This window comes from Protomyctophum parallelum (assembly GCF_964188405.1).
Source record: "Protomyctophum parallelum genome assembly, chromosome: 2".
Taxonomy (NCBI): Eukaryota; Metazoa; Chordata; class Actinopteri; order Myctophiformes; family Myctophidae; genus Protomyctophum; species Protomyctophum parallelum.
The window spans coordinates 17,804,326-17,821,282 of NC_139699.1; the positions used below are offsets into that span (position 1 = coordinate 17,804,326).

The 16,957-nt window shown below is 44.1% G+C and overlaps 1 protein-coding gene across 1 annotated transcript in view; it reads left to right on the top strand.

Moving 5' to 3' along the window:
* The window catches only part of sbf2 (SET binding factor 2), a 192,697-nt gene that overhangs the window by 107,344 nt on the left and 68,396 nt on the right, over positions 1-16,957 (top strand). The window contains exon 17 of the mRNA XM_083794214.1: positions 11,819-11,887. Within this exon, the coding sequence (XP_083650340.1) occupies positions 11,819-11,887 (69 nt within the window). The remainder of the gene's footprint in view (positions 1-11,818; positions 11,888-16,957) is intronic.

Sequence of the window (16,957 nt, forward strand, 5' to 3'; positions counted from 1 at the left end):
GCACTCCTCATGTAGGACATGAGCATGGTCCCATTTATCATGAAACATGCGTAAGCTAAGAACGTAACAGTGGAATATCTATATAATGAAACTATACATATAAACTATACTATGCTATACATATGTACTATGACGTGCTATGACTATATACAATGCAATTATAGTGCTGTCTACATAACATGCTATAAGTCTGTATCAAATGCTCTCTAAGTCTACAGAAATGCTATCTAAGGGGGTGGGGTAAGTGCTATGGGCCATGATGGAGTCTGAAAAGGTGGGTTTTCAGACTACGGCGGAAGATTGGGAGTGATGCTGCAGTTCTGCAATGGGAAGTGCATTCCACAGTTTTGGAGCCAGAAGGGAGAAGAGTCTGCCAGTCTGAGGGTACGCTCGCTCGCTCGCTGCAGCTGTTATAGGAGTTATTTAGAATGTTCTCCAGACTGACGTGCCACCTGGGACCCCCACCCCCAGGAGCCCACCTGGGACCCATTGAGTTCTGCCTTTCATTCTGGGCTGAAATGCCACTGAACCAGACGGTTCTGTGTATGATGGAGCAGGCGATACACGGCGTCCTGTGAGGCTCGGTCGCATTCCGTTGCACCGGCCTCTGAGATCAACTGAACGCCTGGACGGATTCCACAGTTTTTCAAGAGCACATTGCTGCGTTATGATTTATTTTCCGTGCGCTTAAGCTCTTTGACAAACCAAAATAAGTGATATATTTTGTGTCACTTCAGAGCTTGCAGCTCATAAAGTGTCAAAGTGAGGCTTCATTCAGCGAGCCGTGCTCAGGTCTAGAGAGGTAGTAGTTCCTCATGTTTTACGGCCTCGCGTCGCCCCTTTGGCAGCGCATTTTAATGATTCTGAAGCGTGCGCACAGAGAGTGGCTTTTATGGAGTGACTTTTGAGATTCCAGACATTCTTTTTAGCCAATGATGGAGGCCAGGGAACCAATGACCGCCGGGCCTTTAGGAGTCTGCTGGAGGCATTTTTATAAATTGTTCAGAAGGAACTAAGGTGAGTCCAGGATGGATACCTTGGCTTGTCTAGTGTCTACGTGACCGATCCATTTCTTACGTCTTCCAGCGCCTCCAGATGTACTGTACTGTACTGTACTGTACTGTACTGTACTGTACTGTACTGTACTGTACTGTACTGTACTGTACTGTACTGTACTGTACTGTACTGTACTGTACTGTACTGTACTGTACTGTACTGTACTGTACTGTACTGTACTGTACTGTACTGTACCGTAAGGCCCTCTAGGAAGAAGCTGTGCCTATGCTGCTGCCTGTCTGTAATTTGTATCATACGTTTTCAAGTCCAGGAGCAGAGATTAATAATATTGTTATTGTTTGGCAGAAACCTTGTATCTCCATATTTCCCCCCCCCCCAGTAAATGTACAGTATGTCCCACTACTTCATCATACTACAGTGTACCTGTCACACGAAAGTAGAAAGATGGACTATATACAGTTCACTAAATAATAACTACATTGGAACACGGCAGGGGTTTTTTTTTTTCTCCTGAAAAGTAACCGTTTTGGACATACAAGGTTTCCACACACACACACACACACAACGGTGACAATATGCTGATTTCACAGTAGTCTGCCTGTAGTGTTGCAGCTGTTGAAAGAAAGGCCCCAGAGTGACAAGCAGAACTACCATTAACTAGTTTTAGGCAGGAACCCCTTTTGGTGTTAGCATTATGTCACGCTTTAGCTATTGAAAAATAGCAGATCTACAAGCTCATAGCGCGCCACCGAGTGGCGCGCTATGAGCTTGTAGGTCTGCTATTTTTGAAAAATCGAAGAACGACTGACATAGAAACATAGCTTTTTCAGAAAACTGTCAGGATGTAGAAGACATTTTTAGAATCTGATCTCAGGTCAAAATGGGTTAATGCACTGTATATTAATCGTTTCTACTGTATATTCATGGTTTCTGCCTGGCCCCTCTGGTTGAACACTGACACGTTCCTGAAAGTATGGAACAATGCAATCTGAATGCATACCATTTAAATTGCTTATTATGCCGCTGTTATCTGATAGCCAGACTGCAGGCGCGTGCCTGTCGTCTGTTGTTTTACGTGAGAAAATTAGATCCTGATGTGTTCGCTTTTCTAGGAACAGATGAGCGATATTTATACTGTACTATAGCATCAATTCCACAGCCGGTGGACATACATACAGTACAGTACATGATACTGTATAGGATGAGATTGCTCTTTCTTTAGTAACATTGCACAGGGAATACCGAATGCACTTAAGAATGGCGTGAGGCAATACATGTGAGATGCCTGCAGTATTAACCTTCACAGTCGATTACTGGAGAGAACAAACAGCCACGTATACGTGCACACTGTTCTCGTGTGGCTCAAGGTCGCCTAAGACGGCGGGTCTCCGTCACGGTCTAGTAGTCCAGTGGTTCCCAAAGTGGGGTCCGGGGACCCCCAGGGGAAGGGGGTCCCCAGCTAAATGATAATTTGTAACCAAATGGACCCTTATGGGTCTGTAACTCTGAGAGTGTACGAATGGACCTGTTAGGGTCCATTTGGTTCCATTTGTACACTCTCAGAATTAAATTAACAGCGGTTTTATAATATAAATGGGGGTCCCAGAGATAGAAATGCCATTAAATCGGGGGTCCGTAGCATAATGCATGTGAAACTGGGGGTCCATGAAATTAATGTTTCGGAATCACTGCTAGAGCCGTAAACATCCTCCCTTATCGGGGTCACTGGAATATGTTTTCAAACGGGGGGTCCGTGGCCTAATAAATGTTGATTTGGGGGTCCAGTTTGGGAACCACTGTAGTAGTCCATAGAGATATAAACAGACGCCCCATCAGCATCCAACGACTCCAACGCTCAGCAAAAAAGGGAGTCCCAGATTGAGAAAAGGGGTGTTTGAGTAATTATGTTTACACATGGACTGCTGTTCTCTTAGCCAGAATATGAGATATAATATGACAAACATTTCTCTCTAACCTTATTTATATTTTACTTAATTTCTCTTATTTCATTGAGACTGATTCCAGGTATGTTCCTTGGTCCCATATATCCAGAGATTAGTCTCTTATGGGTCAAAAGATATATATATATATATATAGTACATTTAAAAGCCAGTAATTACTCTCAAATTCTACAAAGAGCACCATTGCCAGTAACTATGAGAGAGAGAGAGATATTGATTGATTGATTGATTGAAGTATTAACAGTATGCAGAATGGGTACATTTCAAACGAAAGCACAGCTCAATACATAAACTGTTACTGTGGACGACACCATAGGGTCCACCATTTTCAATTCATCTGAACATTTAGAGACAAATATACACTTCTATAAAAAATAAACTAAAACAGGAATCATCATACAAGGAGGTAAAAAGGGGGAAAATGTATACAGTAAGGGGCAAAGGGGGTGGTGGTGGGGGGGGGGACCAAGACTTTTACGGGGGCCAGTTTCGAATTGCAGCCGTCCGTAGGTACCCTTTGAGAGTGCATTTGAAGGAGTCTAGGGATTCACAGTCGGTAGGGCGTTCCACATTTAGGTGGCATAGGAGCGAAATGAATTTAGTCCCTTGTTTGTGCCGAATCTGGGTTGCACATGATTTGTTGAACCCCCTCTGGTGTTGTGGGTGGGTGTGTGTGTGAGAGAGGGGGAGACAGAGAGGCAGAGAATGATCCCTTTGCACCTAACAAAGCCAAAGTTATGCTGTAAAAATGTTGCACGTACTTTAACCCATTTTGGGTGGGAACCCCTTTGTTAGCATTATGCTATGCTTTAGCTATTGAAAAATAGCAGATCTACAAGCTCATAGCGCGCCACCGAGTGACGCGCTACGAGCTTGTAGGTCTGCTATTTTTTTTAAATCGAAGAACGACTGACATAGAAACATAGCTTTTTCAGAAAACTGTCATTTTCAAACAGACATTTATTTTAATCTAATCTCGGGTCCGAATGGGTTAAATTGTACAATGACGCCTCATTACAATGTCAGACTAGCATGTCCCTCACATTCCAAATTACATCACTATTATGAGGCCAATTACACACTTTTATGGAAAAGTGTGCTCGTGGCTGGCGGGAAGGAGGAGTGCTGTTGTCTGTTAGCAATCAGCATTATAGCCTTACTAGAGTCTGCTGGGGAGCCCAGCGACGGGAAGTGGTATGTAATAGAAACATTCATCTCGGTACAATAGGCCAAAGGTGAGGATATCTGAACTGAAGCATGTGGTACTGACTTGCTTCATACTGTATGTATATGACACTGATCATCCTCTGTATCGCTTCTTCAACCTCATGCCATCTGGACAAAGATACAGAACCCTGCCATGGAAAAAGGTCCGCTTCAGTAGGACTTTTGTCCCCTCAGCCATCGCGGCATTAAACAAACTGCCCCGCCGATAGGATGGTTCTGTACACAGTGGGGACCTCATGTTTTGTTTTTGTTTTTGTATTGTCTTGGTGTTATGTGCTCTGTGTTGTTTTTGATGTGGGTGTTGAACAGATTGTGAAGACAAATATCCTTCGGGACAATAAAGATTATTATTATATGTTTTAACTTTTTGAGTGGTGCAACCACTCCCAAGGAACGGCAATGTCCGTGTCCCTGTGTCCGCCTATGTGACGTTAACCTTTGTGACGTTGATGAGCACCAGCATTATCTGAGTACCAGCAGGGGCACTGTTGTGCCAGAAATAGAAATAGAGAGAGAGAGAGAGAGAGAGAGAGAGAGACAGTGCTGCACTGTTGCCTGCTAATGAGAGAGAGAGAGAGAGCGAGAGAGGGAGAGAGGGGAGTTGCACCACTCAGTTCTCACAGGTGTGATTTTTACATAAGCTATATCTTGTCTTATAGAATGCTGTTGTTCTCTCATACAAGTAGATTATGGCTGCACAAACTCCTTATTCCTTTTCCTGTCTAAACCTTGTCTAAAGCTGTTTAGTCCCTATTTTGGGGGCTATCATTCATTATAGGCAAAAAGGTTGTTCAAATGTTTTCCGAAATGTAAAAAATCACACCTGTGTGAAGTGAGCGGTGCAACTGTACCGTTTGGGGGTCCCCGGGGGGGTCCCCGCAACACCCAGAGCCCCAGGAACACGCGCCCAAAAAATAAAATAAAAATAAAAAAGATGCATTGTGAGCTTGCAGATCGGCCATTTTCATGTTGCGTGACAATGCCATACGTTGAAGTATTAGGGATACTGTAACCACTAACCGTACAGTATGTACTACGTACAGCAAATCTACAAGCTCAAAGCACATGTCATATATCTGTATAGGGTTAATGTGGTTATTTGGGTTGATGTTATGTTGCTATACTTAAAGCTCAGTGTCATGCAATGTGTCCTACTGTACGGTATACAGCAGTGATATTCCGGTTATCGGTGGATGTATCTGTTTACGTGTGCATGTCCTGGTCAGTGCCCTGTGCGGTATACAGCAGTGATGGATGTATCTGTTTACGTGTGCATGTCCTGGTCAGTGCCCTGTGCGGTATACAGCAGTGTGCATGTCCTGGTCAGTGCCCTGTGCGGTATACAGCAGTGTGCATGTCCTGGTCAGTGCCCTGTGCGGTATACAGCAGTGATATGTATCTGTTTACGTGTGCATGTCCTGGTCAGTGCCCTGTGCGGTATACAGCAGTGTATCTGTTTACGTGTGCATGTCCTGGTCAGTGCCCTGTGCGGTATACAGCAGTGACATTCATTATAAGATATCCCGGTCATCTGTTTACGTTATGTGCATGTCCTGGTCTGGTCAGTGCTGTCCAGCTGTTGCAGGTTTGGAGTGAGCGTTGCGCAAAGCGCCATGTGGGGGAATGAAGAACGCCATGTGGGGGAATGAAGAACGCCATGTGGGGGAAAGAGCCGCCCTGCTGTGGATGTGTCCTGGCATCCCAACCATTTCCTGCCAGAAAGGATTATGGGCCCTCTGCGTTCTGCTCTCTTATGGCTGTGGGCCTCACGGTGGTGCTCAAAAAAACAGGCTCCGAAACGGCCGTTACTACGAGGGGGGTGGGTGGGAGTGGGTGGAGGGCCTCCGAACGACAGTTACTACGAGGGGGGTGGGTGGGGGTGGAGGCCTTCACAGGAAGCGGTTGGAATGGTATGGAGTCCATGAGTTCTGCATGATCTACTGTAGAGAACTCCCTTTTTTTTGTTTTTGCTACGAGTCGTATGGCCGATCGTTTACGCTTAAATAGTGTGAAATACTTTGGCACCTTGTGTTGCTCGCCTCGTTCCAAAGTGGAGCCACTGTTAAGTTCATATAACGTAAGCCACCCACGCTCTGTGCCTCCCTCTCCATTCCGGGTCACACGAGGGTTCGAGCAACATGTTTGTTCATTAGTTTCACTTCTTACATACAGTACAGAGTACAGTACACTTCCATAGAGTTTGATATGTCATAAATTAGGGCGGCTCTTTCTGTGAGAAAGAACGTTTTGCTTTAGTTATACAGTACCTTGTTAGCCAGCCTTTATGTAACAAAGGCACTGGGAAGCTGTCCTGTGTGTCATTCCCATGTAGCACGTACAGATAATTTCCCGTGGATGTTGAACATATTAACCACATAAACAATTTACACCATTTGTGCTTCATGCTTTTGTCACAGAAACGTGTGTGTTTGTGTGTGTGTGTGTGTGTGTGTGTGTGTGTGTCATTGTATGTACACACAGGCGAGCTGTAGGATATATTCCTCTGCGTGTTAGCGGCGATGGCGCAATGACTCCGATTAAATTTAACAGCCTGCAAGTTACAAATGGGCACCGCAGTAGTGTCGTTAAAGCATGGTATGTATGCATGCCTCTTTCTCTGACCGGCTGTCCTGATTCCTGATCAGAGCTTTCCTGGAAAGCAGAAAAGAATCTCAGCCTATAGTTTGGGAACGAAACGGAGAGAGAGAGCGATAAAGGGAGGGAAGAAGGGCAGGAGGTTGTTACCCCCCCCCCCCCCCACACACACACACACACACACACACACACATGCACCCCCCCACCACACACACATGCACCCCCCCCCCCCCACCAGGCCACCACCATGATCTACTGTACGTTTGGGTATGCACGTACGGTACGGTATGCCTGGAGCTGTCCCAGGATGCTTAGGGTCCTGAGTCATACTGTACTGGACAGTAGGGGCACATTCCTTTGTCTTTGTCATGCACTGCAGCTAAAAATACAGAGTATAGGAGAGAGGACATTTTACAACTCAGGACCACAAAATAATGCTAAGAATGTTGTTTAGATCGTATGCAGTTTAGTTCCAGTGGTTCCCAAACTAAACCCAGGCTATAAATTATAGCTTTACGATTTAAGAAGTAGTGGAAATGGCAGATCTGCATCTGCTATTTTCTGCTATACCTCTAAAATTGTTTCATGGAATTCCTTAGATTTATCAAAGTACCATAATTTAGATTTTATTTTTTCTCGTATCTCAGTTTGTTTGATGTACTACATTCATTTATTTGCACTATTTACCTTTGACTAGACGTCATGCTTCATGTTCTCATTATGCATTTGTAACTAACTCTGGAAAGAAAGTCTGCTAATTGCCTAAATTGTCAAATAAATGACCCGTATTTTACCTGTTTATGCTGGTGAAACAACCAAAATAGCAAATCAACTACACTAAATCTCAAAACTGCTGATTTAAAGGTGCATATCTGATTACTCTTATCGGCCTGCAAAAGTATTTTGATATTGTTTTGTGATTTGCCAATGCAGAGTTATCAGCCACAAGGTCTGCAGATGATAATGGAGCAGGATTAATCTCTTGATCCCTAGCGTTCCCTATTCTGGGGCAGACATTCAGTGCAAAATCTGCAAGCTTGTAGATATGTAAGCTATTTTCAACCAAGATATTTAGTGTAGGAGAATTGTATTTAGCATAGACCCCTGGGGGGGGGACTATGGTCAACTAAGTATATAATATGAGGTTTCTAAGTGGTTAAGTAAACCTAATTATGTACTTACTGATATATGGCTGTGTGTAATCAGCCTTTTTTTTTTTTTTCTTTACACATAGCAAGGCACAGCCTGGTCCTGAGCAGGACTGTATCTTTCCATCATCTGAAATGGGGCTGCAGCTTTTTCGCTGTCGACGGCCTCGTGTCATCAAAGGTTTCTATTCGATGCAACTCTGTGAAATATAAATGTTGGCCACAGACAGACGCAGCAGTACTTTATTTCTCTCCTTCTACACATGCACTTCCACTTGCTGTTCTATTTTCACTTTTGGTTCCATGAACTCCTGTAACCGGCGGCATTGTAAAGGATGCTGGTAAACAATGCACGTTGATGCCGCTCCAAGCTAACGGACATTTAACCCATTTCGACCGAGACCGATTCTACAAAGGTTTTCTGGAAAAACCTCATGTTTCTATGTCAGTCGTTCTCAAACATTTTCATGTCAAGGATCCCCAAAAATATATGTAATTGCCCGCCGACCCCCATCTGAAAATATGTTGTTCCAAGGACCCCCCCAAAAGCAAAGATTTGAGTTAAAAACATTCGCTCTGAAAGAAAATATTCAAACATTTGGGCCACATTTTCACCATTTTTCAAAAATAGCAGACCTACAAGCTCGTAGCGCGCCACTCGGTGGCGCGCTATGAGCTTGTAGATCTGCTATTTTTAAATAGCTAAAGCATAACGTACTGCTTACAACACCAAAAAGGGTTCCCGCCCAAAGTGGCTTAGTCACAACCCAAATAACTGTAAAAGTGCTGGAGACACAAGAAAAATAAAACCGAAAGTATGCCGCTCTGCGCTCTGTCCATGGGGGGGCCAGGCTTTCATGTGTAACGTCGGAACGTGTGTTTTGCATTTGCTGCTCTCTGTGCATTCCTGGGTTTTTTGAGGGATGGGGGGGGGGGGGGACAGGGGAGGCCCCCCCAGCCAACCACTGATGGGGAAGTACAGCATTCCTGTCACGATCCGTTCCCCCATCTCGCCCGCCAAAATTGAAGACTCTGGATAATCTGTTAGTTGCCCTTTTGAGCAAAACATGACATTAAAGTTAATATGAAAATGAGGAACTTTGTGTGTGCGCGTGCGCGCATGCGGCGCGCGTGTGATTTATATTCCCTGGCCATGGGGTCCCCCTGGGGGTCTTGAGGCGCGCCACCAGATCAGGATCAGCACTGTTGTTTTGACATGGTCTTAAATCAAGTTTCCGGCAGCCATTCTCATTTACAGAGTTCAACAAATAAATCCCAACAAAGCTTACGAGAGTTAAGTACCAATTTCCTGTGTATGAAGTACTTCTGGGTCCAAATCAGGTCCTTTTGTGTCTCTGTGATCTTTGTCAGAACCCATGTCCCCCCTGATCCAAGGTTCTTATTGTGGTACAATTAACCTAAGATGCCATTCTCTGGAATGCTCCGCTAAACACAGACCTCAGAAGATCCCAAATTCAAAGTCAGTTTTATATAATGGTGGAAATTAACTTCAATAAATAATAGACGGCATAACTCTGTTTAATTTGCCTTTTTAGAGAGTCGGTAGTCTGCTTGGCAATGCTTTGGCAATGTCTGGGGACCCCCACCCCTTTCCCTCCAGACCCCCAATATAAATTGACATTACACCATAAATAAATACTGAAACCAGATATAATCATTAGTGTATGCATGTACCATGTGTACTATATGTAAACTCTTCATTTCAGTTGCAAATTCTTTTTTAAATATAATTTGTGGACCCCCCCCCACCCCCCCCCCCCCCCCCCCCCGGCGGGGTCGCGACCCACATGTTGAGAACCCCCATGTGCTTCACAATGGACACAGCATTTAACGAGCAAAGGAGTTTTCAAAACATTATGACCACATTCTATAATATTAGCCAGACCGTACTGTTTTATTACAGTACTTACAGTTTATTGATGTGTAATTATTTCCTTTTTATTTGCTATATTTTAAATGTGAAAGTAGAAGCAGATTAGGTTGTCTGTCAGGCCATATTATCCCATTTTGGGGCGGGAACCCCTTTTGGTGTTGGCATTATGTTATGCTTTAGCTATTGAAAAATAGCAGATCTACAAGCTCATAGCGCGCCACCGAGTGGCGCTCTATGAGCTTGTAGGTCTGCTATTTTTGAAAAATCGAAGAACGACTGACATAGAAACATAGCTTTTTCAGAAAACTGTCAGGATGTAGAAGACATTTGTAGAATCGTTCCCAGGTCAGAATGGGTTATACACTTTACAAGTTATTTGTCAGGGGAAAAGGTTGGTTATCTTCAATGTACAGTACGGTAATCCGCTTCAGGAACGTTCAAGCGTTCACCATGTAAAATTCCCAATAAATTCAAAAATGTGTCAGGCCTGGGATTATATAAGTCTATTGAAAGCATATGTCCTAAACGTGGAATAGAGGAGACGAGTGATTCTGCCAAGGTCCAATTGCACACAACACAGTCTTGTGATGTTAAACAGAGCAAAGCATCTTTATGTAACAGGAAGTTTATGTTTACTGCAGTCGTATTGAATGTCCCTTATTGAATTGTCCATAGTTGATCTCTCATTGTGTTCATCTGCTGCTTAACAGAGAGCCTCGGCTGTTTTAAAAATAGATACAATAGCTGTTATAATAATAATACTTAGTTTCCTCTAGACAGTTCCAAACTAGATAAAGCGCCCCTCTTGCCCTCTTCATACAGTGAAGTGTTGTTGTTTTGTTTTTTCCCGCTCTCACTTTTAATTAATTAATTAATTAATTTTAGCAATTTCTGTTTGCTTTCTTTCCAAACTAATGTGTGTTGAATACCGAGTTTTTAACAATTGTGTACTTGTAATTGTATGTGTACTGGAATGTTTATTTTATGTGGACTAGCTGGTTGCTATGGCACCAGCTAATGGGGATCCTTAATACAAATAAAATCAGGTCTACACCAGGCAGGGTCAGGTTGTGGCGCTATAACAGGTCAATGTGAAAAGGGTGGGATATACTCCTCAGCCTAGTAGGAAAGTCTGTAAAAGATTAGGATGGAATATGAAATATGGGACAGATCCGTCTTGAACACATGACTGTAGAGATAGTGTGTAACGATTTGCAGGATTTATGGACAGAATCTGGAGGAGTAATATCATACTAGATAAAGTGTCCCTCGGGCACAGGTCTCCACCAGGGCAGGTCAGGTTGGGTGTGGCCCCCTGGTGGCGCTATAATAGGCCAATGTGAAAAGGGTGCCATTTCTTCTTACGCCTTGGATGGCAATTGGATGATTTGAGGCATTTTGTTCAAAAAATGTGTTTTGCAAAAATCCACCTGAATATGAAATATCGGACAGATCCATCTTGAACACATGACTATAGAGATAGTGTGTAATGATTTGCGAGTAATATCAAAAAATGTGTTTTTCAAAAGTCGGCCTCCTGGTGGCGCTATAACAGGCTGTTTGGGGTAGAGGTTCATCGTTGGCATCCAGGGAGTGTGTGTGCAAAATTTGACATTGACCGGGTTAACGGTGCCGGAGATTAGCTGGTGACGGACAGACGGACGGACGGACAGATGGACCGGGTGGAAATAATATCATCTACAGTTGAGTCTAGTTAATAATTGAATTGTCTGGGCTGAACCTTTTGTGCTGAAAACGGTTACTTTAACGGTCATTTTTTCTGAGTTGAATTAACGCTGAGGATTTTACTTTGGAGCAAGCCTCTCTAGACTGTCTGTGGGCCACCTTTCGGAGGTCTGTGTCTTAGCGACTTTTAACGTGTCGTCCCTATGTTAGGCACGTCATTAATAATTATAATGATGTGAAGTTATTTTGTGTTAACCCCTGCTCCCTTTCACCTGTTGTTTGACCTGCAGGACTGTTCCAGCTCAGAAGAGTTCACTGTGGCTGCTGCCCTGCTGCCCCTGACCACGGCCTTCTACCGGGTAAGGAACCCTAACCCTAACCCTGACCACAGCCTTCTACTGGGTAAGGAACCCTAACCCTGACCCTAACCCTGACCACGGCCTTCTACCGGGTAAGGAACCCTAACCCTAAACCTAACCCTGACCACAGCCTTCTACCGGGTAAGGAACCCTAACCCTGACCCTAACCCTGACCACGGCCTTCTACCGGGTAAGGAACCCTAACCCTGACCCTAACCCTGACCCTGACCACAGCCTTCTACCGGGTAAGGAACCCTAACCCTGACCCTAACCCTGACCACGGCCTTCTACCGGGTAAGGAACCCTAACCCTAAACCTAACCCTGACCCTGACCACAGCCTTCTACCGGGTAAGGAACCCTAACCCTGACCCTAACCCTGACCACGGCCTTCTACCGGGTAAGGAACCCTAACCCTAACCCTGACCACAGCCTTCTACCGGGTAAGGAACCCTAACCCTGACCCTGACCACAGCCTTCTACCGGGTAAGGAACCCTAACCCTAACCCTAACCCTGACCACGGCCTTCTACCGGGTAAGGAACCCTAACCCTAACCCTGACCCTAACCCTGACCACGGCCTTCTACCGGGTAAGGAACCCTAACCCTAACCCTAACCCTGACCCTAACCCTGACCACGGCCTTCTACCGGGTAAGGAACCCTAACCCTGACCCTAAACCTAACCCTGACCACAGCTTTCTACCGGGTAAGGAACCCTAACGCTGACCCTAACCCTGACCACGGCCTTTTACCGGGTAAGGAACCCTAACCCTAAACCTAACCCTGACCCTGACCACAGCCTTCTACCGGGTAAGGAACGTCCAGTCACTTCAATTCACCAATTCACAACAAAAGTTTTCCTGACACTTTACAGTTCAGGTCAAGCCCATAGTTTTACAGCGACTCAACAATTCCCCCATGAGTAAGCACTTGGCGTCGGGGAAAAGGAAAATTGTGGCCGAAAACCGAATACCGAATATCCGAATATGATTAATATTATATATCTTTTTTCCTACCATTGCTGTCATGGCCCTACCGTAAAGCTACCTGATTTATGGCAAAATAAATGGTTATGGCAAAACTTAACTTAAATAATAATCACTATTATGGGTCCATTAAATACACTATCGGTGATATATTTTCTGCCTATTCAGGCCGCAACCGAATAGGCCGAAAATGCATTTTTAGCCATTTTCTGCCCAATATTTTCTGCGGCCGAATATTCACTAATGCAAAGCGCCCCTCACTTCACACGGGTGTGATTTCTATTTTCAAAGCAATGTTGTGACAATTCACCCTCTTCGCCCATGAAGCTTTCAGAAGGTTCCCCTTCCATGACCATCATCATCCATCACCATTCTATCATGTCAGAAAATCTTGACATCTGAAAAGAAATCTAAATGTGAATTTAAGCACATGCAAATTTAGCTGATTTTACTTCAGACCTTCTAGTGTTAAAGATGTGTGGTTTCATAACATCAGCCTTATAGAGACCTGATGCTATCAGATCACTGTCTGTGGGATGCATCCTGGAGCCTTTTTGTTCTGTTCCAACACAGACCCCTGCCTACGTCAAACAACACCGCTAGTACAATATGTCCTCTGAGGACAGACCAAGCAGAGGTTAATAACATGTGTCAATGCATACGCCAGTGAAAAGTCTCGGAGACGACAGCTAACTCCACAGAGAGGAGGCGAGGAGGCAGGCACACAGCCTTGACCCTGGTTGAACCTGACCAGCATGCAAGCCGCCGCCTGGGCCACATGTAAAAGAAGAAAAGAAAGAAAGAAAGAGAAAAACATCCGGTTATGGGGGTGCAGTGCCCGGTATCGAGTCCGTCGGATAGCCGGTTGTCCAGAACCAGCACAAAAGCCTCTTCCCGGGCTCTGGACCCGATCACCCCTATATCTCCATATATGGAGCTGGCCTTTTCTGACATCACAATGATGTTCTGACATCTGCAATAGACTCCATATTTGGGCATGCTTGACAAAGAACTGAAGATGGCCATAAAAGGGACACATATAATGACTGGGTTGGGGGCATGCATTTCCAACTTGCATCTTTCCAAGTAGGCTATAGTGCCCAACGGGCATCGCTCTAGTACTATTAATGTAGGCTATAGTGCCCAACGGGCATCGCTCTAGTACTATTAATGTAGGCTATAGTGCCCAACGGGCATCGCTCTAGTACTATTAATGTAGGCTATAGTGCCCAACGGGCATCGCTCTAGTACTATTAATGTAGGCTATAGTGCCCAACGGGCATCGCTCTAGTACTATTAATGTAGGCTATAGTGCCCAACGGGCATCGCTCTAGTACTATTAATGTAGGCTATAGTGCCCAACGGGCATCGCTCTAGTACTATTAATGTAGGCTATAGTGCCCAACGGGCACCGCTCTAGTACTATTAATGTAGGCTATAGTGCCCAACGGGCACCGCTCTAGTACTATTAATGTAGGCTATAGTGCCCAACGGGCATCGCTCTAGTACTATTAATGTAGGCTATAGTGCCCAACGGGCACCGCTCTAGTACTATTAATGTAGGCTATAGTGCCCAACGGGCACCGCTCTAGTACTATTAATGTAGGCTATAGTGCCCAACGGGCATCGCTCTAGTACTATTAATGTAGGCTATAGTGCCCAATGGGCATCGCTCTAGTACTATTAATGTAGGCTATAGTGCCCAACGGGCATCGCTCTAGTACTATTAATGTAGGCTATAGTGCCCAACGGGCACCGCTCTAGTACTATTAATGTAGGCTATAGTGCCCAACGGGCACCGCTCTAGTACTATTAATGTAGGCTATAGTGCCCAACGGGCATCGCTCTAGTACTATTAATGTAGGCTATAGTGCCCAACGGGCATCGCTCTAGTACTATTAATGTAGGCTATAGTGCCCAATGGGCATCGCTCTAGTACTATTAATGTAGGCTATAGTGCCCAACAGGCATCGCTTTAGTACTATTAATGTAGGCTATAGTGCCCAACGGGCATCGCTCTAGTAATATTAATGTAGGCTATAGTGCCCAACGGGCATCGCTCTAGTACTATTAATGTAGGCTATAGTGCCCAACGGGCATCGCTCTAGTAATATTAATGTAGGCTATAGTGCCCAACGGGCATCGCTCTAGTAATATTAATGTAGGATTGTATAAAACGCGCCCAATGTGAAATGAATGTGTCCCGTTGTAAAATGCTCTATCTGCAGCAACATGTTTACAAGTTGAAGTGGTTTATGGTATGTTTTCTAAAATTGCCAATAACTAGTAGCTAAAGTTTTCAAAGAATTGTAGTGGAGTAAAAGGCACATATTTTGTAGAGTAGAAGTAAGAGTCCTGTAAATTGGACACAAACATAGTACAAATACTTCAAAATTGTACTTAAGTACAGTACTTGAGCAAATGTACTTAGTTACTTTCCACCACTGCAGTCCAGCTTCCGTTATTAGGTTACACTTTGCACAACTACTGTAGGTGGCTGCAAACCTACATAACTAATCAATAACTGAAACAAATGTGTTTTGTTTTCCATATCCATGGTTATGAAATGCTCCTGTCATCCTGGCATCCTGGCATCCTGACACCTCAGGCACACCGCCAGTCGGCCACAGTTCACTGCTTTGAATTATTTCTGTCAGTCTGTCACTGACAGCCCCACTGATATGAATCCATCAGTTAAACTATGCTTTTTACATAAATGCCCTAAATGTGTGTACTTTATTATTCACATGTTGCATACCATGTGGTATGCACGAGGATGCTTACGCACACCAACAGACGGTGTCGGCCTACGGGAGAATAAACTGAAGAGGGAGTCTTGGCTGATAGCCAAAGTACCAACATTTTACTCATGACGCAGATTAAGACATGAAAGCAACGTTTGGGCCATTAAGCCTTCATCAGGGAATGATGATGAATTCCCTGATGAGGGCTTAATGTTAGTTTCATGTCTTAACCCATTTTGACCTGCCGTCGAAATTTAAAAAATGTCTTCTAAATCATGAAATAATCTGTGGTATCAGTGGTTCTCAATATTTCATGTCCAGGACCCCAAAAATGATATCACCTTGTCACCTTGTGACACACACACATTAGTCATACACCTAATGTTAATGGTATGTTACACAATGCATACCAGTATCTTATACAACATAATTATGTAATGCCCACAAGGGGAGCTTATTTGGGACATTTTCCAAATTTGTGACAACACAGACACAATTTAGTCAACTTTTCACGTTTCTCTTGAGTTTCGGACACTGTTACTATTATTATCCTGGCGCACTTATTTATGGTCCTGTTCTCTACGCATATTTGTTTTTATATTTGTGAATTTGAGTAAATGTGAGGCCTGAAGAAGCTTTGTAGTGATGGATGCAAGGTGTTGAATGGGCAGGGGTTCCCAAACTGTGGTGCGTGGTACCCCTTGTGGTGCGCGAACGCCTTCTAGGGGGTGCGCAACATGAAAAGTCTAATGGTGGTGCTACGGTTTTATTTTAAATATATGAACCCAATCTGCCCCACCTGTTAAACAGAAACACATTGCAGTGGCCAAAAATATGGGGACAATATAATAATAATGAAAGAATAAATAACCTTGGGCACATCAATGTGCACATCCTTTTTTTTTTGAAAGAAATGAAAAAATATATATATAAAAATACCCCATAACTTTACGTCTTGGCACAGGTAGGGTATGCTGCTTAAATATATATATATATATATATATATATATATATATATATATATATATATATATATATATACGTACATACATACGTGCGTGCATACATGGATGCACCTGACGTATGAGGAGTCAGGACGTATCCTCAGTGATGTATCCCAAGGTCATCGGGGTTTCGGGTCTCCCAACATCATAGGGGTACAGGGGCTGCATGGCCTTGTGTTAGATCACATGCATTTCATGCAGCTTTGAAAGAATGCCTCAGCACCAGTCAGTGTCCATGGTCCTGATTCTTCAAAAACGAAATGCGCCAGAGTGTAACGGTGACGGAAACAGATATCGTATTTATCCGTCCGATCAAGCTACGTTGAGATGACGTGTTA